The 25,862-nt window shown below is 41.1% G+C and overlaps 1 protein-coding gene across 1 annotated transcript in view; it reads left to right on the top strand.

Annotated features, from left to right (window-relative positions):
* KLHL1 (kelch like family member 1) overlaps positions 1 to 25,862 on the top strand; it is a 125,573-nt gene that overhangs the window by 88,819 nt on the left and 10,892 nt on the right. Inside the window, exons 7-8 of the mRNA XM_088667464.1 lie at positions 172 to 399; positions 10,810 to 10,972. Coding sequence (XP_088523590.1) covers positions 172 to 399; positions 10,810 to 10,972 — 391 coding nt within the window. The remainder of the gene's footprint in view (positions 1 to 171; positions 400 to 10,809; positions 10,973 to 25,862) is intronic.

The following is a 25,862-nucleotide window of genomic DNA, read 5'->3' as shown; positions in this document are numbered from 1 at the left end:
GGTTTTTTTTACTTCATTTTCAATAAAAAAGACGTCAAATTGTAAGGGCATTTTCCCCATAGATAGTGCCTTTTCCAAATACAAAAAGAAACAGTTGAGAAGATGTATTCTATTTTTTTTCCTGTAAATCATGTAAATGTTGTTATTAAATACATTATTGATTTTTCTTAGCAGGTGCTACAACCATAGAGAAGTATGATCTCAGGACAAATGTATGGATCCAAGCTGGAGTGATGAATGGCAGAAGACTGCAATTTGGTGTGGCTGTCATTGATGACAAACTCTTTGTTATTGGAGGCCGAGATGGTTTAAAGACGTTAAACACTGTCGAATGTTACAACCCAAAGACAAAGGCATGGACTGTTTTGCCTCCAATGTCAACCCATAGGCATGGATTAGGTATGTATTCAGTTTCCCAAAGCTATCTGTATATATATATATATAAATGTAATCAGCAATGTCAGATGCATTGATCACAAGCAATTTCAGTACACATGTGCATATCTATATTTATGCAAAACTGCATGAAGGAATTTAGGTGCAGGCTTGTGTAAACAACTGAAATAATATCTGCATATGGTTGGCATCCTAGAGTATGATTATGACTGGGCTCAGCTGGTTCTCAAATAGTTCAGCTGAAGTTGTTGTAAAGTAAGTGGTAAGACATTGTAGCTAAATGATGTGACTAGTAAACAGCCCAGTGAATAGGACATACATATCACATCCCCATCATGTGTTTAAAAGCCTGAATGGGTAAAAGTATATATAAGAGTGCTCATGGTACTTTGTGCCTGTGTTCATCTGTGTGTACCAAATTCTATTTTTTAAAAAATAATTTTTATTCAATTTTCATCCAAACACAATAAGACAATAAAAGGGGGAAAAAACAAGAAAATACAAAAATACAAAAAAATAAGCAAAAAACAAACAAATAATCACTTTTTAGACATTCATTTTTCTTAATCTTTGTCTTGTGGACTTCCCCATTCCCCCCTTACTGATTTTCAATTATAATCCTCTTTAGCAATTTCAATTATCATAGTTTATTAATTATTTCCCAATATTTCTCTTTCCTTATCATCCTACCCCCCCCACTCCAAATCCAGGTATCCCCCTGCCACCTGGGGACCCCCCCCGCCCCCATCCCAACACCTCCCCCTGACACCAGAAGGTCCAAGATGGGGGAGACAAATGGGGGTGAAGGGACACTCCACCTAAAAACCATATTTAACCTATTCTACTTTACATCTTATTCTTCTTATACCTCCTTTTAGCCTATATTCCCATTCCAAATTTCTCCATAAACTCAATATTTAAACTAATTCTCCAATTCCATTTTAATTATTCACAATTTTCTTCCGTCCCCCTCATAACTGCAAGTTTCTTTATTCTGGAAATTCCCACATTAATATCCTAAAATCTCACCCCACTCCGTTTCTCCAATGTCTCACCACCCCATCATCCACGTCTTCGCCCTGCCACCACCTAGACCATCCTTTTATTTACCCTGGCTCTCTCCTGACAGTCCCCCTTTCCTTTCCCAATCCCATTTCTTCTTTTCCTCTCTTCTGAAAATCTAGTCCTCTTTTCAAAATAGAAATAAAGTCCATCACTGCTTCTTTCTCCTCTAAGTCCTCCTTCCCATTTTGTAAATCATCATCTTCTCCTTCTTTTTCCATTTTTTCTTCAGAATCCAGTTCAGAGTTTTTGAAGCAGTTTCCAAATTTTTCCACTTCATAGAAACATGCTTTCAATTCCTGAATTCCATGAATAGAACATGCTTATAGGGCCACCGAGAACACATGGCAATTTGTTGGAATGATACCTTTGCTAAAAAATTGAAATGACTTAAAAGTTAAATGGAACCAAATAGATATTGGTGCTGCAGTGGAGGTGATTGTAAAAATAAAAAAGGTGTGTAAATATCATTGTTTATTATCTATATGCATTTCAATTAAGAAAATTACTTTTTAAAAAGCCTGTATTTTACTAACTTGCAATATTGTGGCCTTAAAATATTTGTCGGTTATCCTACTGTGAGTAAAATTGAATCATATCAGTTTTTTTTTAAAAAAAATCCTTGGGTGCATAATCTGTGCCCCTCTGGATATTGCACTACAGTTCCCATCCCCTGCGGCCATTGTCTGTGCTGGCTAGATCTGATAGAGTCCAACAACACCTGGAGGGGCCAATATAAGCTTCCAGTGGTTTAAATCAGTAACTATCCTGTTACTACCCAGATATCCCTAAATTATTTAATCTTCCTTTCAGGGTATTTCTTTTGTTATCAGACATTCCCTCTATTTCCAGTGTTCAGGTGCCAATGTTGGATTAGTAAAAACACTACTGCCCATATGCAAGAGGTAGCTATCAGCAGGCTTGGCAGAGTCCCAAGGTTTGCAAAGCACCGCCACCACCCCCAAAAACTAATGGTAAAACTTCTAATGGGCAGGCAGGAGGGGAATAAAATGGAATATCTTGAAGGAGGGAGTGGCTGGCTAACTAGAGCAATTTCATGTTCAGTTTCCTATTCTAACCCTTTGGGCAGTTAATATATATTTTTAACGAGAAAGCAGTTGTCTTTGTTCACATCTACTAAGTTCATTGACACAAAAAATAATAACATGGATGCATAATTGGCTTTTAAAATAACTATACCTTGCACATGCAAACAGAAGATCATAACAGATTGCACATTTTGTAGGTGAACTTCAAAATACTGCCTTAATTTTCAGCTTCTAAATGATGGATTGTTATTTCATTCAAAGAAAGGTCTTTGTAGCTATAGCTCAGTGATCAAACACATTTTTTATAGTTAGAAGGTTGCCGCTTCAGTCCCTGGCATATTCTTTTGAAGGTTCTCAAGCAGTAGACTGGGAGAGACCTTTAGCTGACACCTTGTAGAGTTGCTCCCAGTCAGAGACAATATGAGCTCAATGATCAATGTCTATAGTAAAAGGAAGCACCAGATCTTCAGAAGGAGAGAGAGGCTGCAGTCTAGGAAATCTTACTTTTAATAAGTGTTTCTGTTCAAGGATTAGTTACAGTTTTCCAGGTGCTAAGGTTGTAGTTCTTCCTCCAATAAATGCAATGAACATGAACATTAACTATGTATGGATTATGATTCTGCTACAATGCAAGTTGTGAAAAAAGCTTAGAGAAAAATATTTTGGGGCAGTGGTTACAAAAATATAGAAGCCATTTGGTTAGCTTTGAACAGCACATGGTGATGGGATAACAGCAAAAGATTACTATGGTTGCTCCCCTTCCCTTCTAACCTCTCCCACAACTGGGATACCCTGGGGGGTGCTGACTCTTTAACATAAGGACAAAGAGCATGTCTCCCAGATTTGAAGGACTTTGAGAAGAAGGAAGAGGAATAAATTCTAGACTCTCATATTTATGTATCCAGGGGCTTAAGTTGCTTGTTTCCCTTATAGCAAGGCTTTTCTAAGGCTCTGCTTTCACTGTGATTCCTGCCTGCACAGAAATATGAAAATTCATTTCATTGTTTCTCATGAAAAGTAAATTTGGGAAACTTGTTCACAACTTGCATTATACAAAAAGTTCAGCTTAATTCCTAGCAATGGATTTTTTCCTCGTTGTTTTACCATTCTAGGACAGCCGTGGCACAATACCCAACTCTGCCATAAATTTCTTCCTTTTATAAGTCTATTTCAATTAATTGGCAGTAGATAACTTTAACAATCCTTTCAATCTCTGCAAGATAATTTGCATTGCATTTTAAATCAAGGTCTAGTGATAGTTAGCAATATTCTTATTCCATTTTCTTATTCTTTTAATCACAGCCTATAGCAGTTTAACAACAGGTCTGTCAGTGTTTGCAGTGGATTAAATCACTGTGCAATGGGGATATAGTCTAATCATTTATATCCTTATCAGCAATTTCTTAGAGTTCAACAGCATTTTCCAACAGAAATGTGGATATAATCCCTGCTTATCATGCTGACTCAACAAGTACAGACAGTGAATATTAGCAAAGAAATCAGCGCTTGAAATACATACCTTTACAATGCTATATTATATATTTCTGGGGAGAAATAAGTCCCACTGAGTTCAATGGGGCTTATTCCCCAGATAGTGGATATAAGATTGCTGTTTTAGTTTTCCATAATATAGGCTCTCCTGACATTTGGTTGCAGGCGGGTGGGTTAGATATTATAATATGTACTTAAATTGTTGAGTAGTTCTGTAGTACTATCAGATTTACTGTCTACCAGACTAAAGCTTCCCCTAAATTAAGGGTTGGAGAACTTTTGATCAGTAGTCAGGCTGGCTGCTGCATACACTTATGCCGGTTTGGCTGGACTACCTGGTATTTGTAAAAGCAGAGGATCCATAAAATTACTTCTACTACAATTAGCAGCACACTCCCATGCTATTGGAACCTATAATTTGTCAAATGGAATTTTATATTTCCTTATACATGAGTGATACAGTCTAGGAGCTATGTATTCACCCTTCTTTTCAACTGAATTATCTTTCTTTTGTATATATTTTACTCTTTACATGTTATTATCCCCATGCACAGGGGATTATACTGGCTCTCCATTAACCAACCAGGCTGTTGGGAGGGGCCATGTCTACTTTGTGTTGCCTCTTCTTCTTCAGCTCTCCTCTTCTACCCAAGATAACAGCTCCTTGTGCATCAAGTTGTGTCACAAAACAATGTGACACCTTGGCTAGTTTATTATCATTAGTGAAATGAATATTTTTAACTGTGTTTCGTACTGTGCTTGTATAATGGCTTAATCTTACAGAACTCCAAAGAATTCCTTTTGTTAAATCCATACCAATGAAAGTATCTCATTTTAAATTTTTGGCCACAGAAATTATGTTGGTGAATCCAAGATCCCTGTTGTTGTTGTAAATAATATAGCACAGCTTGACCATCAAGGTGAGGTTATTTCAGGCAATGCTGATTTCCAGAGCTGGGATGTAACACTTCACACAATTGATCTGTTGGCACTTCCTTTTATTTTCTGCCTGTTTCTAATGCCAAGAGACTATCCAAAGTAGCCGTTTTTCTCTAGGATATATACTCATTGTTCTTCAGGAGTTAAGAGGTAGCTCTGTTGCATAGGTGAGCCCCGTTGCTCTGTCAAACAAATGGTTGTCTCCTTTATGGCACAGCTGATAAACATTATTCTATAGCCAAACTAATGTGATGTAGAAGATGAATTAATTCATTTCCTGACATCTTTTTCTTTTGCTAACAGCAGGCTTGGGAGGGCTGAGAGTTCAGCCAGAGCCATAGCTCTGGTGCATGGAGTCTACTCCTTTCCCTTCGTGCTATGACTCTAATCTAAACTGGCTCCCTATTAGCTGTGCAGGGGGAAATATGCATCTATCTTTATTGCTTGTGCAGTCAATAGATTCAGGAGAGCAATAAAAGAAACAGCAACAGTAAAGGGCCAGGAATACTGTGCTGTGTGTGTGGAAGGCAACAATATGATAAAATGAAGTAAGAGCAAACAAGAAGAAGAAACTGAATGGCCAAAAAGCAATCTTCCCCTTCACTTTTGGGAAATAAAAAATGGCTATAACTTTTCCATCTTTTTTTATAGAAGATAAAATTTCCAGGCATTGTAGCACATCCTGTGTGGATAAAGCGTGTCAAATTACAGACAAAAAGGTGCATGGACTTTTAGACAGCACACATTTAAAATTTGCTTTTTTAAAAAGGGAGGATAAATATATATAACATTTTTACTTTGGGCCATCACTTCATCTTTTGGATGCATAGTTAACTATGAACAAGTGAAAATGGACTTTCTTTTATCTGTCTTGAATCCTCCAACATTCAACTTCCCTGGAAGGCCCTTAGTTTTAGCATTATGAGAAGGCCAGGGTAGAATAGCTCCCTATCCATTTTTATCACACCCTACATAATTCACACTTTTTTCTAAATTAAAAAGCCCCAAGTGTGATCTTTCTTCATAGATGAGCTGCTCCAACCCCTTGATAATTTTTGGTTGCCCATTTTTTAACCTTTGCAGATCTACAGTATGGTTAGGTGACCAGAACCGTACACAGTATTCCAACAGTAGTCTCATCATAGATCTGTATAAAGACATTGCAAACTTTGCAGTGCTCTGTGAAACATCTTTCCTAACTATCAATAACATGGAATTAATCTGTTTCTCAGCTGCCTCACACTGAGTCAGCATTTCATTATTTTCATTATGCTATATACTATAGCCCCAAAGTCCTGGGCCTGGTCAGCCACTGCTAATTTAGACCCCATGAAATTAAGATCTCTTACCCAATCACTGATCACTTGCTTGCATTGCCTTTTCCATTTTACTTCCAATTCATCCGTTTGAAGAGAACACCTTGACCCTCTTCACAATGCCTTGTTTTAACCACGTCAAACAATTTGGTATTGCCCACCACACTGCTGCTTGGTTTATTTATTCATAACAGTATTTTATATACCACTGTATCTTCAAGATATATCACAGTGATTTACAACAGTATATAAACATAAAACCAAGCAATAAAATCAGAAAAAGTTAAAAGCAAAAAAGAAATTAAAAACATTGTTGTTGATACTGTGTCTATTTTTAAATCAATGTGTATAGGGGAAAAAAACAACACACCATCATTGACATGGTGGATATACAAAAGGGGGGAAAGAGCATATGTAAAAAGAGCATTAGCCTCTAATCATTAGGAAAAGAGAGGGTAAAATAGACAAATGAGAGGAAAACAAATGGAGGAAGCACTAGTTAAAGCTACTTCCAAATGTAGCCACTGTGTTTAAACATGGAACATGAAATATGCTAAATTCCCAGATAAAATCATTGAGTCCCTGGGATGTTCAACATGAACTTTCTGCATTCCTGAGCAATGTGACTTTTTTTTTTAAAAAAAAAACAACCACTGCAAGTTTATTACTTTCGGAATAATGAAGATGCTTCTTTAATTTATTTTTAAAGCCCTGGGAGCCCACATATTTAATAAAAGCTCTCAGCAACATTAAACTACCCTTAATTAAGATTTCCTGTTAAATAAAGAAAACCTGTATAGGGAGCATCTTCTGTGGATGTAGCTATATATTTACCCAGATAAACATATCATGATGTAACTTATATTCCTGTTGGTAGTACAGAATTCTGTTTTTAAACAAAACACACAGAGACTTGTTATCACACACACACACACACACACACACAGAGAGAGAGAGAGAGAGAGAGAGAGAGAGAGAGAGAGAGAGAGAGAGAATATGCTACAAATAAAACATACCTGAAGAGTGGGGGCTTTGGAATATGTATGTGTGCCACTAAAGTGGCAGAATAAAGAGAAACTCTAGATTCAAGTGGGTAGCCATGTTCAGATACCTGAAAAAGTGTGCATGCACATGAAAGCTCATACCAATGACAAACTTAGTTGGTTTCTAAGGTGCTGCTAGAAGTGTTTTGTTTTGTTTTGTTTTTTTGCTTCCCTAACGTCAAATAAGATCCAATAAGTACAGGAGCTCTGGAACTGGAATAGTTAATTTCAATCAAGGCTCCCCCCCCCCAGCTGCAACGTGCCAGGGTGGCATTCCGGCACCTCTCAAGTGGGCCCCAGAAATGCAGGGAGAGATCTAACCACCTTCATCAAAGCCCCGCTGTGCCTTCAGCCTCCCTGGACCCCACTAGGCGCAGCGGAGCTTTGGTGAGGCTCTTCAGCCTCCCAGCTAACAGCTGATGCGCGGGAAAGCTGCACCTTAGCTGAACAAGCCCCCATGCTTCCCCTCTTTGGGCTCTGGGGTGGGTCTTCTGAGGGAGGTGGCGTTCCAGCATCTTTTTCTCTGGAGGGAAAAAAAGCACTGGTTTCAAGAATAAGAACAATAATAGTTCTCAGTAGTTTGTGTCTATGGAAAGGAGAGCTGGAGAAAAAAAGTATTTGCAAAAAGGCCCCTCCCACCCTAGCCACATCAAGCCAACAAGGGTGTAAGAAGTGGCAGTAATTCCTTCATAGATTCTCCTCCTCCTGCCCCAAACCTTCACAAAATTGCTCTGTTAGAATATAAAGTAATGAATGACTTCCTGACAATAACAATGCAATAAAATGCCTGAGGAGATTTCATGGGAAAAGATGTACAGTCACCTGCCATGGATGGTTTAGATATGAGTTGGGGGTCCATGCTCTATCTATGTTGACCAATGCCTCCAGAGAGCTGTGAGAAGAATATTAAGAGAACAACAAGCATTTTGCCATCTAGGAGAACAAAACTCAGATGAACATAGCATTGTCAAGGGAATTTTAATGTCGGCTCCAGAAAAATGTGAAACCCTACAATTGTAATTAAAATAATTCAGATATATTGTTTCAGCAATGGCATCTGCTTTCTGAGTCAATGGAATACTTTAAAGCCCATTTGGTGAAGTAAAAAAAAAGGCATAGAAATAGGAGTTCGATACACATATTGGACAATAACCTTACGACTTTTAAAATTGATATGCGAAACCATGACAATAAAAGGTTGAATCTCAGATACAGCCATTTCTTATTTTACATTTGATGAAAGGCTAGAGCAAGTACTAAACCTCAGTGAATTACGCAGGAAAAAATATATATGAATGTCTCCATGCAGAGTGCATGCTATGCCATGAATTATTATGCAGTTTTCCTTTGCAGAGTAAAGCTCTGCAACAGAACTCAGGTGATCTCAGTTTCTCAACTACTAGTCCATGTGCTTTGATCATGAACAATTTTATGATCTTTGCAGGGAGAAGTATATTGCTACATTAATATGGTGTCCAACTCAGTGTGCAGCTGTATACTGTGTAGAATATTCAGCAGACAACTTCTAATAATTTGAATAAACCTCTAATAAAAAAACATCTTCCAGGTCCCAGGTATAAATTAACTGCCAAAAGGTATGGGTATGGCTAAATGCTGAATCATCACATTAGGTAGAATTTGTCAAGGCAGCTAGCAGTGTTTAATCCCAAGAGACTGTCCCACATTCAGGTGCACCTACTAGAAAAAAAATACAATTTATATAGAATTTTGCACTTTTGGCCTTAGAACAGAGGTGCTACCATGTGCTAATAGGAACAACAGTCTGACATTTCACTACAGACTACTTAAAAATAAATTGAGTTCTAGCTATTAAAAGAAATGAACCGAAAAGTTCATTCAAAAAGAGGACTTTTAGCCTTTGCTATCTTTGAAACAGTTTGTCTTTCTCAAGCTACTGTTCTGCTTCAGAAAATCCATCTTCCACTATCTGAAGGAGAGATGTTTGAGAAACACTTAAAATCACCAATGCTATTAACATTACAAAACCTGGAATTGTTTAAGATAGGTCAAGAGTTCTGAAGTCTGAAAATGAGCAATATATCTCAGGTATACTATTTTTCTGCAAGCCCAAGAACCAATGCCCATGGCAGCCCTCTTATGAGCTGTGCTGGAGCACGAGAAGCTGTCACTGGGGTTGCAGGTGGACTTTCACTGTGGAAAAAAGACAAGATGTGAGAATGTGGTTGCTATGCATGCAGCTGCTACAATTTGAATAATTATGTTGGGCTTGGCGTGGCGGGGGGGGGGCACACATCAAAGGTTACTAGCCATGAAAGCTGAACGAAACACCATTCTACAAGAGTAAGAAATCTCTGATGGTGTGGGGAGAGAACAGGGGAAGACCCTCTCCTTCATGCCTTGATTGTGTGTGCCCAGAAGTTCCCTGTTGGAAACGGAATGCTTGCCTGGATAGACTTGGGTCTGATCCAGTAAGACAAATCATAGGTTCTTACTAGAGATGGCATGAGACTTTGCAGGGGCTTGGCATTTTAACTCTCTCATGCTTGGCTGCATTTCAAGGTGGGCTAGACCCCTTTTGAGTCAGGTATCTCGCCTACCCCTACTCCTGCTGTGGTGTGTGCATCCTCCCCTTGCTGCTACACAGCCCTTCCTGCAACTTCCTTGCCCCTTTCTTTTTCAGTCGAAAGTAAAAGGGGCATAGCTGCCAAGTTTTCCCTTTTCTCGCGAGGAAGCCTATTCAGCATAAGGGAAAATCCCTTTAAAAAAGGGATAACTTGGCAGCTATGAAAAGGGGGGAAAGGGGAAGTCCTTTGAGGGCAGGAGGAGGAGAGAGGATTAAGTCTCATCTCTCGAGCCAGTTAGGGTTCTTTGAGAGTGTCAACAAGGCAGGGGGAAAGTGGATAGAGAAAAGTTTTTCTCCCTCTCTCTTAACACTAGTCCTCATGAACATCCAAGGAATCTGAATGTTGGAAGACTCAGGACAGATAAAAGAAGGTGCATCTTCATACTTGGGGGGAGGGTGGTCGCCACCAACATGGATGCCTTTAAAAGAGAGTTATACAAATTAGTGGAGGATAAGGTTAGCAGCAGCTGCTAGCCATGATGGCTATGTTCTGCCTCCACTGTCGGAGGCAGTATGCCTCTGAATACCAGTTTCTGGGAGATCTGAAACCAGGTAAGCTGTTGTGTGTTGTTGTTGTTGTTGTTGTTGTTGTTGTCCTGCTTGCCAGTTTCCCACCTAGTTCTTACATCAAATGGACCCCATGCAACTTTTGCAAGAGTGCTGCCACTGCCATGCAAATATTGGTGGCTACCTGTGCATCATTCCAGTGGAACTGTCAGTTCACACAGTCCCTTCAGGCAAGGATTGTCCAGCCAGCTTTCCTCTGGGAGCCCCACATGCTGTCACGTAGGAGTTTACTGCCATATGAGAAGCAGATTGACCTCTTTGACTGGTCCATGCATGTTAGCCTTTACAGAGCTGGCCTTTCATTTGTTGGATATATTGCTATCTTCTTCCTCTCTTTCTAGGAGTTACTGTTCTCGAAGGGCCAATTTATGCAGTTGGAGGCCATGATGGTTGGAGCTATCTGAACACAGTCGAGAGGTGGGACCCCCAAAGTCAGCAGTGGACATTTGTAGCCAGCATGTCTATTGCCAGAAGCACAGTCGGTGTGGCAGCATTAAATGGCAAGTGAGTAGTGGGGGATAATGGTTTAAAGTGGTACAGTTATATAAATAACTGACACATACTTGGCAGAAATGTTCCAGTGTCTCTCACATTGACTAGACGTCACAATTATCTCTTCAGTTCTCTAAAACTTCAAACTCAAGGTACTCTTCTGCTACTTACAAGCGTGACTAAAATGGTTTATGCCAAGAACAGAGATTTCAGAACTGGAGCCTGTGCGTACCGGTAATTAGAACAGTGTTTACAGACCTGAAAGTGCAAGGGAAAAATCTCACAATTAATTTTGCAGTTTGAAGAAACTGGATATTTCCTAAATGGTGTCTGAAATACAATTTTGCATTTTATAATGTGATCTTTATTCATTCTTCCCATCTCTCAAGCCCAAGTAGCAGTTATGGAAGTAGATGGCAACACTGTGTCAATGTCTATGCCTTTTGCTCCCAGTAGTTTTGCAGTCTTACATTGTCATTCTCCTTTTATTTATAATCTTTCTTTTTCATTTATGTTATTGTCACATTATCTTAATAAATTGTTGATACCTAAAACAAAACACTCTGTCATCAAAGAAGGCAGAAGTGACACATCAATGTCATTTTCATAAACTACTCCTGGAATTGGTCTAGCAGTGGTAGCTCCCAATGGTGTACATAATGGTGATTGCATCAGAAACCTATGGAACTATCAGCTTAACACCCAGTATTACCATTTTTCAACATTCACTGCTTTCCAATCTTCCAGGTAAATATGCTATGGACTACAGTCATGCAATCCAATTTTATGTATGTTTCCTCAGAAATAAGGCTTGGTTTGTCCATTAGGGTTTTCTCCCAAGTAAGTGGGATAGAAGTGCATCCTTAGGCTGTGTTCACATGTAGCTTTTGAAATGCCCAGAAGTCGCTTTCCCCCACAGTGCACTTTTGTACATAGCATTTTGCATTTGTACACACTTTAACACAACACATCTAAAGCATCAGCTACTATCCATGTTTTGTGAACAGGCAGGTGGGTGTCCTTCCAAATTAGTGCACAGAAGTGCTAACTCATCCCCTCAATTACTTTTTCCACAGACCTCTTTTTTGTTGTTGTTTATAATGCAGTCTTTTAAAAGATAGGGGCTGGAAACCAGTATATACTGATAGCCAAAGGATATAAATCTGTTTGAAGATGAGCTAAGTGTCTGTATTGCTTTCTGTTTTACCTTTCTCATTCATAGAAAAGTTAAATTGTGAGGAGAAGTGCTATGTCCCTGCAACATCAGTAGGTCTGCCCCAAGAGGAGGTGACCTGAAAAAGCACTCCTTTGTGTGCACATGTGTGTGGCAAGTGCATGAGAATTGCGTTCTCGCACAAAACAGATTATAACCCTACCAACAGAATGTCTTTCACAGCAACAAATAGTGTGAGACAAGTGCAACACGGAGCTGACATCATGTGCACAGCACTCCCCTAAGATGCTTGCATCCCACACAGAATGTACATTACCACGCAGTGTGAACATGCCCCTTAGTCAGAATGTTCCTTTAATCAGACCATTCCCAAAAGTATATTGGTTTCATTTCTCTTCTGAACATTTATTTCAGTTTTCAGTCTAATTGTGTCTGGGCTTGGTGAATTGTGGCTCTAGTATGATACAACACCTGTCACTAGGACTTTAATAGATAACTGTATGCAATATAGACACTTGCATACAGGAAATTCTACTGTATTTTGTGTGTGAAATTAATGTTATAGGAAAGCAGGGAGTTATAGCTTCTCATAGTTAGTGGACTGCTCTTGGGAAATCACAGGACCTATTTCTGTTTGATCTTCGGAAAGTCAGTTGGCTAACATTTGTAAAAATTGATCACTTGAGACATGCCACAACACCATGCAAGTGCTCAAACTACTCCACACACCAAATGCTGCATGGACTTTAATATCACAAACCAGATCATTATACTAGAGGTGTGGGGATATTATTCCAGCATTGGAAACTAATATTCTACGGCAGATACTTTAGGACTTCAGTACTAAACTCTTTGACACTTTGATAAGGTCTCTTTACAGTGCTTTAAAAAATAGCTTGATAGAAAAAAGATTATAGATAAAATAATCATGCAGATCATGTAAGCGTGTGTTCGTGTGTTCGTGTGTTCATGGGTGAGGTATGTGGGTGTTAGGTTTGTACCTACTGACTCAGCACTGGATAGCTCAGTTGGTTAGAGCAGAGTGCTGATAACACCAAGGTTGCAGGTTCAATCCCTGTATGAATATTCCTGCATTGCAGGGGGTTGTAATGGATGATCCTCGAGGTCCTCTACAACTCGATGATTCTATGGCCACCCCTCAATCTCCATGTGTTGATGATAATTTGTTTTTAGAAGCCTATAGACATAAGCTTTAATTGTGCAGTCTGTAACAGAGCGCAGATCCTGCAATCAGAGCAACGGCCATTGGGCTTCAGCTCCTGGGCACTAATACATGAAGCCTAAGAGCAAGACTAGTAGATAGGATTCTGATCCTCCTTAGTGTCATAGGCCTGGAGTCAGCTTCACCTGCTGAGCAGCAGCCTGGAGGAGCAGAAAGCGAAGTGACTCCACCAGCCTTCTTGCTCCTGATGAGAACCAGCTGGCTCCAGCTTTCTTAAGCAGGGTTTCCAGCCTCAGTCAGTTGCTGGAAACAACATTTGTCATTCCTCACCAGACCTTGCTGCTTCTTGCTTCTCGTGACCTTGGCCTCTCAACTTTCTTGACCCGCGGATCATCTGACTACATGAACTGAGATAACCTTAGGATTGGACTGAACCTTGCATGCAGACTTTGACTCCAGGCAAATACCGCCCCCCCCCCGAGATTTGACTGGTTGGCTGGCTTCTCCCCCCACTGAGATCTGCTATAGCTGGGCAGCACAGGACTATGCACTTGTGTACATATCTGCTCAGTTTGCATATATCTGTTGTTTAATATTGTGTGGATTCAGGAAGAAAGTAATTATAGTAAAGTAGTCACATTTAAACTATGTCCACTTAAAGTGAGATGACAGAACTATTACAAAAACAATTATATCTGTGTGCTCAGCTTGAAAGTAACAAGAAAAATAGTTAATGGCTCATGAAATCAGTCTTCTTTATAGTGTTCTGAACAAGTGAAATTAAAAAAAGTGTTAGGGTCCACCAGGATAAGTAAATAACTGTGTGCAGTATCACCATGGGTCCAAGTGGGTCCTCCCTCACATCTTCATTCAGCTTATGGAGGTTAGGGACAGAGGCAGCAGGACAAATGTGATGCATGAAAGGGGTTTAAGTATCTGGCAGAGTTGGAAAAAACTGAATTTGAGTCTCCAATACTTTGGCCACCTCATGAGAAGAGAAGACTCCCTGGAAAAGACCCTGATGTTGAGAAAGATGGAGGGCACAAGGAGAAGGGGACGACAGAGGACGAGATGGTTGGACAATGTTCTCGAAGCTACCAACATGAGTCTGACCAAACTGTGGGAGGCAGTGGAAGACAGGAGTGCCTGGTGTGCTCTGGTCCGTTGGTCTGGGATGTATAGTAGCAACAGTCAGTGATATTTTTTCTAGAAGAATTTCCTTGTTCTCTTACAATGACAGTGGTGCCCACTTGAGAGGTGCCAGAACTGAGTTCTGGCTGAAAAAAAGCCCTGACAGTAGTGATGCATGTTGCTTTATTTTTAATGTTTGATTCTATTTTTCCCCCCAAGTCATTTTATGTTTTATTACTTGTATGTTAGCAGCATGGCAAAGGATGCTACTGTGGCCACAACTTTAGCAACTGGGTAGGTGTAAGAAATGTACTTCCAGAAATTTCAACCATAATTTAGAACCTATAAAATGTGCCCAGCTCCTTTTAAAATCTATTTTCGATAGGTTAATGCGATCTTGTCACAGCAAAAAGCCAGCAAAATTATAAAGCTCTCAACAATGGCATTCCACATTCCTTTGCTGAAGTGCACAAGACAGTAGTGGATGAATCGCAGCTGTAGTTTAATCTCTGTGCCTACTGAGCAGGCAAATGCTTTGTATGAATCTATTGGAAAAGTAACAATAGGTGGCAGGCTTTTAGGGGTCCCCCACACATTCTAACTATTCCTAAAACATAATTGTTAGCTGTGCTTGCATAGTATTGGATGCAAGTATGCTCCCTGACCCCCAGATACACTTATTTTATGGCACATTTGATTCTATTTTTAATATTCTGTTGGGAGCTGCCCAGAGTGGCTGGGGAAACCCAGCCAGATGGGTGGGGTATAAATAAACTATTTGTTATTATTATTATTATTTTATTACTAAACAATGCCAGACAAAATAGAATTACGAGGTTCTTAGGCTTAGGAGACTAAATTAGAGTTGCATTGCATCACAGAACTTATCCAATACTTGTTAATGATAAATTTATTGCACACCTAAAAACAAAAATAGCATTAGGCATATATGACTTTTGAATGGTAGTCCATATATTTTGAGTATATCTAAAATTAATACTTCAGTTCCTAGGACATTGTGTCCGATCTCACATTGCCCATTCATCCATAAACTATAGTTGACTTTCTAATTGGCATTGCTCCACTGCATCAAGTGCTGCTGAAATGTTCGAGAATAGCTCAAATGGACAGTTCTGCTTTGACTGCACAACTTTGTTCTCCCTCCAAAAGAATATTTTTTTATATAAATTTATGGTCACATTTAACCAGTCAGCTAAAATGTAAATTTACTAAATGATCTTATAAGTACAGCTCCGAAACCTCTGAGGAAATCTTCATTTGTTATTTTTCTTTCTGTTTTGTGCATAGCTAAACACAGTGAAAATCGGCGGCTTTTATAGATACTCTTTAGAGGATATGGATATAAACCCATAATTTTAGCAATATAAACAAACATCAGTTGTGGTTTAAGGTCAAATATTTTCTATAAATTCCATATGGTGAAAGTTTGCTAAGTACAATGTTAAGGCATATAAGTAGGGAAATCTAGGTACCAAAAATAATAGAAAGAGAAAATTAAGCAGTTCTTGATCTGATGACCAGCTTGATAGCCTCAACCCTTACATGACTTCGTAAAAAGATCAGAGGTCTCAACAGTCCCTTTAAATATGTCATTTGCTGGACATCCCAGTTTGAATCGTTGCGTAATGTCATGATTTAAACTTTCTCCTCCTTCAAAAAATACGAACGGCATGGTTTTCAGCAGAATTAAGTATACAAATGATTATTCCTCTCTCTCTCTCTCTCTCTCTCTCTCTCTCTCTCTCACACACACACACACACACACACACACACACACACACATTTTATTTAAAGTCATTGGAATTAGTTCTTTTCGATATAGATCAGTTGGTAGAGCATGTAATATCAGGGCTGTGGGTTCGAGTCCTACATTGGGCAAGTGGACTAAATGACTCTTGGGGTACCTTCCAACTCTACAAGTCTATAATTCTATTTAAAATAATCAAATCTGTTTACAAAGGTAATAACAGCAGCACCAATCTTATTTTCATGATTCCACGTTTTTCATGGTTCAGTAGGTGCCTTCCCTTAATTTTGCCAGCAGTGTTCATTTTGCCTCAACTCTGGATATGATGCAATTTACCCACAGCTACCACTAGGGAGCACAAAGGGACGCGGGTGGCACTGTGGGTTAAACTACAGAGCCTAGGGCTTGCCGATCGGAAGGTTGGCAGTTCGAATCCCCGCGACGGGGTGAGCTCCCGTTGCTCGGTCCCTGCTCCTGCCAACCTAGCAGTTTGAAAGCACGTCAAAGTGCAAGTAGATAAATAGGTACTGCTCCGGCGGGAAGGTAAATGGCGTTTCTGTGCGCTGCTCTGGTTCGCCAGAAGCGGCTTAGTCATGCTGGCCACATGACCCGGAAGCTGTATGCCGGCTCCCTTGGCCAGTAAAGCAAGATGAGCACCGCAACCCCAGAATCGTCCGCAACTGGACCTAACGGTCAGGGGTCCCTTTACCTTTTACCACTAGGGAGCAGGTTGCAAGTGCTTCTCATCAAAGTTCTGCAACTTTCTCTCCTGCCAGGCTCTAGGCCATTTACTTCAAGCTATCTTTATTTGTTTTGGGGAAGTATCCTGTGCTTCAGTTGCCTTGAGTAGAACGCATGAGAATCCCACAACTTGACATGAATGGCTCTGTCCAGGTCCCTGGTGGAAGCCTGGCAAGTGGAAATATATTAGAATTCCAGAATATGTTAGTTTTCTAAAATAATAATAATCTGATATTATATAAAACATCAACATTGAGGAGTTAGGAGTTCTGAAAGCACTGCACTTTCACAAAGTATTTACTCACCTAATTTTTGTAGCAGAGAAATACTGCTTTGAGAGGGACCATAAAATCTGAAATGAAATTAAGGAGATACATTTTATTCTGATAGATTTAATTATTAGAAGCTCTGCTTATATCAAAGAGTTGCACATCATTCCTTTACTAACTCTTCCTATTACGATGCTTTAAAAGTGATCTATGGCTTCTGAGCTTCTTATTAGAACAGATTTTCCCCTATTCTATTTTTAAATAATTTTGTATGTGTGCATTTGGAAGAAAAATATATTTATCTTCCTTTAATGGAAGATAATACCCGAACTTCTAGACATAAACAGCCTGCTTGTGAGTGACTCTCAAACAGAACAGCCACACACTGAGTGAAGTGTTGAAAGTCACAATTGTGGTATACCACAGGAGCCCTTCACACATATACAATATCTGTCTTTCACAACCCACAGAGAAAAACTTCTGCCTTTTATTGATTCTCTTCTTCCCAAAAGCAGGCTTTTAAGTACTTTATAGTTCCACAGACTGATATTACTTATATCAAGTATAATGGGTTGCTTGTTATTGACATTTCAGGTTTGTTGTTGTTTTACAAAAATCTTTCGGACTCCAAACATGAAGAGCCAGTGTGGAATAGTGACTAGAGTGCTGGACTAGCACCTGGGAGACCAGGGTTCAAATCCCTAAACACCTGTGAAGGAGTTCTGAAACAGGAGGATTTCTTTTAACCATTATTGTAATGTAAATAGCTGTAAACTATACAAAAGTAGCAAGCAATTGTTATGATGATAGGATAATGGTAAAACACTGTGCCTCATCCTGCACCATTTAAACTACAAGAAGCTTTGCTTTGAAAGTCAGTTACAGAATCTATTCTTCCAGTTTGTAACCCATGGCAGATGAATTAACCTCTGGTGAGGTTCAGCACAAGATTCTATTTGTGTGGTTGCTTCATGAAAGGGCATTTGCTGCTGCTGCTGCTGCTGCTGCTGCTTGGATGAAAGAGCAAAAAATGCTTTTAAATCCAGGAACTGGAATGGGCAGACGTTCCTGCCCTGAACTGTGGTCTTTTCTTCCCTGTGAACACTTCCCTTCTTTATCATTCTGAATAATACACCATTAGGACGTTATCTTCTTGATCTGGCAAGTTTCTTTGAAAGGCATTTTCTTCCTCCTCTTTTTCCACACTCTTCGCCTGCAACTGCTTTATTTTCGGCTGGGGTGAATCCCCAAAATGAAACGACTCTCTTCTAAACACTTTCTAATAACTTAGTGACCATCTACTTCAAGAAAGATGTAGGGTTTTTTTAAATAAATAAATAAATAAAATCAAATATAGTTGTTCATTCTGATCCCACTTTCTCTGTCCCTCTCTCCCTTCCCTTTGTAAAGAGCCTGTGTTTTATCTGCATAGCCATTCCATTTTTTGACCACAATAGTATGATGGACAAAGGCATCCTAATAGTGGGTCCTGTGTTTCAGCCAAGGCCCTGCTGGTCAGTGTAGAAAGTGGTTCGCATCCCCTTTTTTCACTTGGGGGTTCCATGACTGGATCTGCTCCACCCACATCCCCACAAAGTCCTCTTTTGCAAAACACTGGCAAAACACAGCTGGCAGTAATTTCTCAGCCACCTGGAGGGCATAGTGGGGTTACAGCAAAAGCCCTCCCTAACTAGCAAAGCTCAGCTGAGGGATGCCTTCACCTAATCCTGCCCCCCCCCTGTTTATCAGAGAGTTAGGGTTGGAGCTAAGAGGCTATAAATGGCTGAAACTTACAGACTCCAACACACACATCATAGCAGTCCCTTGTGCAGATTGAAATATATCCACACATTCACTGCAAAAGTAGCAAAATCAACCTATACAAGAAGCAAATGAATGAAAAGCACTTTTTTTTTTTACCGTTAACCATTCTTATTTACTTGTAATCTAGACATTATATTATGCAAAAAGTGCAAGCGCGACAAATTTACACAAATTTACAGCACGTCATACAAGCCCATTCTCTCACCCAAAGCAAATTGTAAGGCCGGAACTACATATGCCTGAAGTTGAAGTGCTAGGATTCTGACGGGTAGAATAGACTGTCTGAACCATTAAAAACTGCTGGTTGTGGGTGCTACTTTTAAATATATATCTTAATAACAAACAACACCATTGCATCAGAGGGCAAAACCCAGTCCAGCCTGCTCGGTAGAGTACAAGATTATTATTTTCCTTGCAGAATATTTTCAATAAGAAGGAGCATTTTAAATGTAGCATCCCCACCACCTTTACTTGCAGTCTAAAGTGGTTTAGAGAGCAATCCTATGCAGGAGGAGCTGGCATAAAGCAAGTTGCTATAAATTAAGCCAGCATAAAGTTACAAAATTTCCAAACCCTGTTCAGCTACGGCTCCTCTGCCTGAGCCTGGAAGAGGGAAAGTGAGCCTTTAAAATAGTGCTTTATGAGGGGTTGCCAGGTCACATGTCTGAGTTGAACAGACCTAGGATCTGAGGCCCCTCACCCTTTCTGGTCTCATCCACATCACAACGTCATAACACCCCTTTTACCGGTAGGTGACTTCAACCAGCCTTGGTTTAGCCAGCAGACCCCTGGCTGAGCTGGGATGAGTAAATTACACTACTGGAAATCAGCTGCATCCTCAGTTGCTCATCCTGGTGGATCTTGCCATAGGATTCCCCACTACATTTACATTTGCATGTAAATACAACAACAACAACAACAACAACAACAACAACAACAACAACAACAACAACAACAACAAATTTATTATTTTGTACCCCGCCCATCCGGCTGGGTTTCCCCAGCCACTCTGGGCGGCTTCCAACAGAGATTAAAATAGATTAAAATATCACACATTAAAAACTTCCCTAAACAGGGCTGCCTTCAGATGTTTTCTAAATGTCAGGTAGTTGTTTATCTCTCTGACATCTGATGGGAGAGCATTCCACAGGGCGGGCGCCACTACCAAGAAGGCCCTCTGCCTGGTTCCCTGTAGCTTTGCTTCTCTCAGTGAGGGAATGCCTGGTTCAGTGCAAATTAATGCAATGTGTCAATGAACAGCAGTCAAGTGCCACCACTTTGAGCTACATCACTGGTCCCCTTAACGAAAACGATTGTAGGCTATTAATAATTGGCCCAAGGAAGTAAGCTATTAGTTGAATTTTAAAATATACACTATTTGGTGGTTGCTTCATGGTGATTGTGGGTTTTCAAAGAGTTTTACTTCTCTGCCTTTAGTACACCACTTGATAAAACGTATGGTGACATTTTCTTTCAACTGAATAGAGACTCATTCATAATTCAGTGTGTGAGCCTGATCTTTAACACCTTTTCTCATCAATGCGCAGCCCCTGAAAAGTCCTGCGTGCAGTCACTATGTTTTGCAACTTATCTCTGCTTTCTGAATGCGTATATTCCAAGCAGAATTAAATCTTATTAGGTATTGTACATAAAGCTCCCAAGAGATGCAATCTCGCTGGAAACGTGAATGACTCCCCCCCCCCCCTGCTATTCTGTTTTGGTGAACAAAAGCGAAAATTCCTCCTATCAATGAGTGGGAGTCTTGGCATGTATTAACATGTAAAGCACGTTAGGTTTCATACTGTACCCACTTTCTTGAGAGTAAGGCCCTCTGAGTTCAGTGAACTTCTAAGTAAGATCATGTGTAAGATCATGCTGTGACACTTTCTTCATACTCTCATGGGGTTTTAGTTACATGGAGATCTATTAAAACTGAATCAACCAAATGAATCAGATAGATTGTGATTAAGTAATCAGCTATAGGAGCAACCCAGTGCACAAGAAGTTGGCATAAAGCAAGTCAGTGTAAATTAGGTTGGCATAAAATTATACCAGACTCGCTCAATAGAGCATGAGACTCTTAGGGTCGTGGGTTTGAGCCCCACATTGGACAAAAACATTACTGCACCGCAGGGGGTTGGACTAGATGACCCTTGTGGTCCCTTCCAACTGTACAATTTTATGATTCTGTGAAACCTCGTTCAGCAGCAGGGCTTTTGCTATTGCTGCTCTTCCTAAGCCTTGCAAAGGGAAAACAATCTGTGAAAACAGTACCCTATGCAGGTCATAGGATTTGACCTAGCTGAGCTGGCTAAGGATGCAGCCTAAGTACCCCCCCCCCCACACACACTTTGGTCCTGTCCATGCCACACCCCAGAACACCCTTTTGGGTGGACTTACACCAGCATTTTCTCCACCAACTTTGGCTCAGCTGGCTGAGCTGGAGTTGGGGTCTTAATGCTGAATGAGCCTAACGGATCTGGGAATCTGCTGGCTGAGTGTGAGATCCACTGCATCCTAAGTTGCTCATCCTAATGGAACTTGCTGTAAGAGTGTCCTCTAAGCATTCTTTTCAACACACAAGTATTCAACACACTATTGATCTGACTCTATCTCAGAAAGTATGGAAGGAAAAAAATGAGAATCATTAGTTGGAAATTATTTCATAAGGCCATGGAGTATTCAGAAAACTATGTTTTCAGAGATTCCAGATAGAAAACAGCATGATCAATGTCTCCCGAATGAACAAAGTGGATGAGTGTTATATCTAACATGATTGATCTGTCAAAGAATAATATTACTGAAACGCCACTATCTGGTGCAAAACAATTGCATGAGTTAGTTAATGATCTCGAGATGGGAAGAAATATATTTGTTTACAAAAACAAGCACAAATAAGTACACCATGATGTTAAGGAAATGAAACAATCTGTTGTGACAGGCAGCTTGACAAGTAAGTCTTGTGTTATGCATGGAATTATTCCCCATCCTCAGTTTTTGAAGAATAATTCAATAGTTTGCCTTGTTGCTGTGTTTACTGTACAAAGATTAAAACAATCCATTGTAAAATAAGAATACATTTCTACTAAATCATCCCCTGCAGGAAAAGGGCCAGCTCAACTATTTTTATACTCTCCATGCATACAATAGGAATGCATTGAATTTTTTTTTGAATTTTTTTTGCCCATAGGAGCGCATTAATTGAATTTCAATGCATTCTTATGGGAAACTGCGATTCGCTAGACAAATTTTTCATAAAACGAATTCGTCTAGCGAGGCAACCTCCACTTGAAAAATCCGTTCGTTAAGCAGAAATTTCGTTAAGCAGGGCATTCATTAAGCGAGGCACCACTGTACTTGGAAGTAAGCTCCATTGAACATTGTAGGACCTACTTTCAAGTAAACATGCATAGAATTGCACTGTTAATTAGGTGAGTACATTCAGCTTTCTTAAGCATCCTTTTCAATGCTTTCTCTCTTGAGCACTACAAGTTACTGTCAGCTGTTTTCCACAGCTAACACCTAAGGTAGATCGGCTGCATGCTGGAACAGTGCCTAGGAATCTGCCACTAGACCTACAATGTAATGGAGAGTTGCACAACTTGTTTCCCATCCGGATGAATTCAACTTGCTGGTCATACATGAAAAAGCAGAATGAACCCCAAGGCTGCAATCCTGCATATACTTACTTTATCTGCTCGCTTGGGAGTCCGGGTGGGTGGCCGTTGCTGCATGGTGCGGCCATGGTAGGTTCAGGGAGGTTGCCACCTTCCAGTCGCGGCCTGGGGAGGGGATGGCTGGCACTGCCCACCTCCGGCTGTGTTGAACCCTCAGGTCAGGATGGGCGGTGCCCATTCACCCAATCAGAGGCTGGGGCTTGGGGCTGCAGCCCAGCCCCAGCCTATTTAAGGGGGTGGCCAGGTGTAGGCCACCACCTGGGCTGATGTTTGTGGTATTTTTCCACCCAGTCTTTAGGGACCCACCGAGGGAGGGGGGAGGAGTGGGCACATTGCCTATGGACCTTGCTATAGTTAATTTGGTCGCCGTATTAGGGGCCAGGGAGGATTTTTCTCCTGCTAGCAAATTTGCTGGCTTATAGGTTTTCGCCTACCTCGTAGCAGCCATCACCGTAGCAGCGGATGAGGTATTTGGCTGGATCCTTGGTCACAGAGGTGATCCTTTAGAGGGGTCCAGGAGGTTGACAATGTCCGGGAGTCCCCTAGGGGACCAGTGGGCTAATACACCTCTCCCACTGATGGTCTGTGCAGGGTCGTTGTGTCCAATCCATGTTGGGGGTGACTCCCCAGTACAGGTTTGACCCTACCAGGTTCCTATCAGGTAGCAGGCAGGCTGCCTGATGCAGGATACATGCCCAATGCCTTACCAAAATCTACTCTTTCTTGTAATTAATAAGGTTGTGGCCAAATCCAACCCAATACCAATCTCCTGTGCCCTCCCTTCACCTGCCACGGTCATTATGCACCTGTGCCTGCAAGGGAATAGGTTCCATGCAACTCAGCAAGATTTACTACTGAATACATATGCATAGTGTTGCATTGTGAAGCATGGTATTTAATTAGAAGGCATAAACGTTTTGACGTGGCTGTTCTTTCTACTTGCATTCAGTCTTATATATGCTTGTGGGTTTACAGTAACGTATACTAAGCTGCATTGGTTATGCTAACCTCTACAATAGTGATTTGATTCTTATAAATTGCAGATTAATTTATAGAACAATAAATCAAAATCAGGCCAGTTACTTGACATCATTTCCCTTGGAATCAAAATGTGAACATAGGTAAACTATTCTGAGAGAGTATTCCTATTGTGAGACACACACCATACAAGAATTTCCAGATTCCCTTGGTATTTATTGTATGAAGCTGATGAGAGGACCTCAAAATGCCATGCATTCATAAGATACAGTAGGAGGAGGAGAATACAGCTTCATTAACGATGTAACTTTAAATATACATTTAACTAGCTGAGAATTTATGAAGTACTTAGGACAATAAAAGCTTCCAAGTAAATAATTCTTTCACTGATCGGAGGTTTTGCATCCCAAATTGCTCAGTGCTTGGACTTTAAAATGCTCCACATTTCTATAAATTTTATTATTCTCTAGGCAGTGTACAACAGGCAACAAACTGTGAAAGATTTCTTATAAGAATGCATTCAGTGTGTCAACATTGTTAGACTGCAATCAGAATAATTTTCTCATGTGCACTTATATGGGGTGGAACCAATTATGTTTTATTTGCCCTGGAGCAAGCTTCCAAATGGATTTGGAATTTTAGTTACTGAACACTTTACCATTGCAATACTAAGTAGTCTTAAAGAATTCCCACCCCCATCCCTGATTTCCATGTATAAACCTATCCTAAATGGCAGTCTGTAAGAAATTATGTCTCACAGTTGACATAAAAGAGCATTAATGCTCTGCGACAAACACTTAAATTGAGAGTTGGTGTAGTGTGTGTCTACACCGTAAGTAAGCACCATTAGTACATGCCTACTAATAAGTAAGCCCCATTAATTTCAATAATGTGCTGGTGTTATCTTTGGCTGAGCTGGGCTTGGGGGCTTAATGCCACCTAAGCCTGAGATGCACTGTGTCCTAAACTGCTCACCCTGGCAGAGCTTACCATAGGATTGCCCCCCCCCCCCAGTGATGAATCAAGAGATTCCTGGTTTGCATCACCTCCAGAGCTATAGCTAGGGGGTGGTGAAGTGGGCCCCTGCCAGGGGCGCAGGTGATGGGGGGGGCGCAAAATCAGCTTAAAAATATGTCCATAAAAATAAATATTGATTATTGCCTCATAAGAAATGGTTTTGAATAGAGGGTGAATTGAATTGGGGGGGAGGGGTTGGAGGAGAGGTGGAAAGAAGAGCTAATTTGTCCGCGGCTAGGGGGTGCAATCTGGATGCTTCTGCCAGGGGTGCAAGATCACCTAGCTACGGTTCTGATCACCTCCACCACAAACTGAGGAGGTGGCCTTAGGTAACCCACTCCCTCTCAGCTTCAGCCCCCACCCCATCTGCAACACCACATCACCACTAATGCTGAACTGGTCATCTTATTACTCATGTACTGCTTCTTATAGAGCTGAAATGGCACAATCTGTCACAAGACGCTGCTATTAAGAGGCTTGAGGAAACCTGGAGTTTGTATAAAGGCCAAAAATTAGAAATGGGTGGACAGGGCTGTCTTAAGCTTATCTGGCGCCATGGTGCAAGGATCCCTCCGACGCCCCCCACCCAGGGGCGTAGGGAGATAGGGGCGGTGGTGCGCCGCAAATGACACGATCCCAGGGACGCCATCGTCGCTGCCCGCCCCACCCCCAAAACGTACAACACATCGCTGCGCGCCCCACCCCCCAAACACGTGCCACGTCACTGGGGGCAGCGCACCTGCTCTCCGCCCCCGGTGGCAGAGCATGAAGCTCCACCGCTGCCCCCACCCCACCCCCACATTTCCCTCCGGGCGGGCAGCAGCTAGAGGGCGGCTCCTCCGGCGGGACGGAGGCTCTGGAGACGGCTCAACAGAGGCGGAGTTTCAGCAAAGCTGAGGCGGGTTTCTAATCAGAGTTCCACATCCCTGAGTTTTCCTATGCTTTCCATGCTCACAGACCCAGGCTGCCTTGCTGCGGCACCTATCCCCACCAGAGGTGAGGAAAGATGGAGTTTGCGGCATGGGTGAGGGGGGCACTGTCGGCGGAGCTGGAGGGCAGCTCCTCCAGCAGGGAGGTGCGGCGCGGCATGGCGGAGGCATCCTCCAGAACTTGGCGCCTCGCGCCACTAGCCTCTATGAC

The sequence above is a fragment of the Zootoca vivipara genome, chromosome 4, assembly GCF_965207765.1.
Source record: "Zootoca vivipara chromosome 4, rZooViv2.hap1.1, whole genome shotgun sequence".
NCBI lineage: Eukaryota > Metazoa > Chordata > Lepidosauria > Squamata > Lacertidae > Zootoca > Zootoca vivipara.
This window is presented reverse-complemented; position numbering and strand designations above follow the sequence as displayed.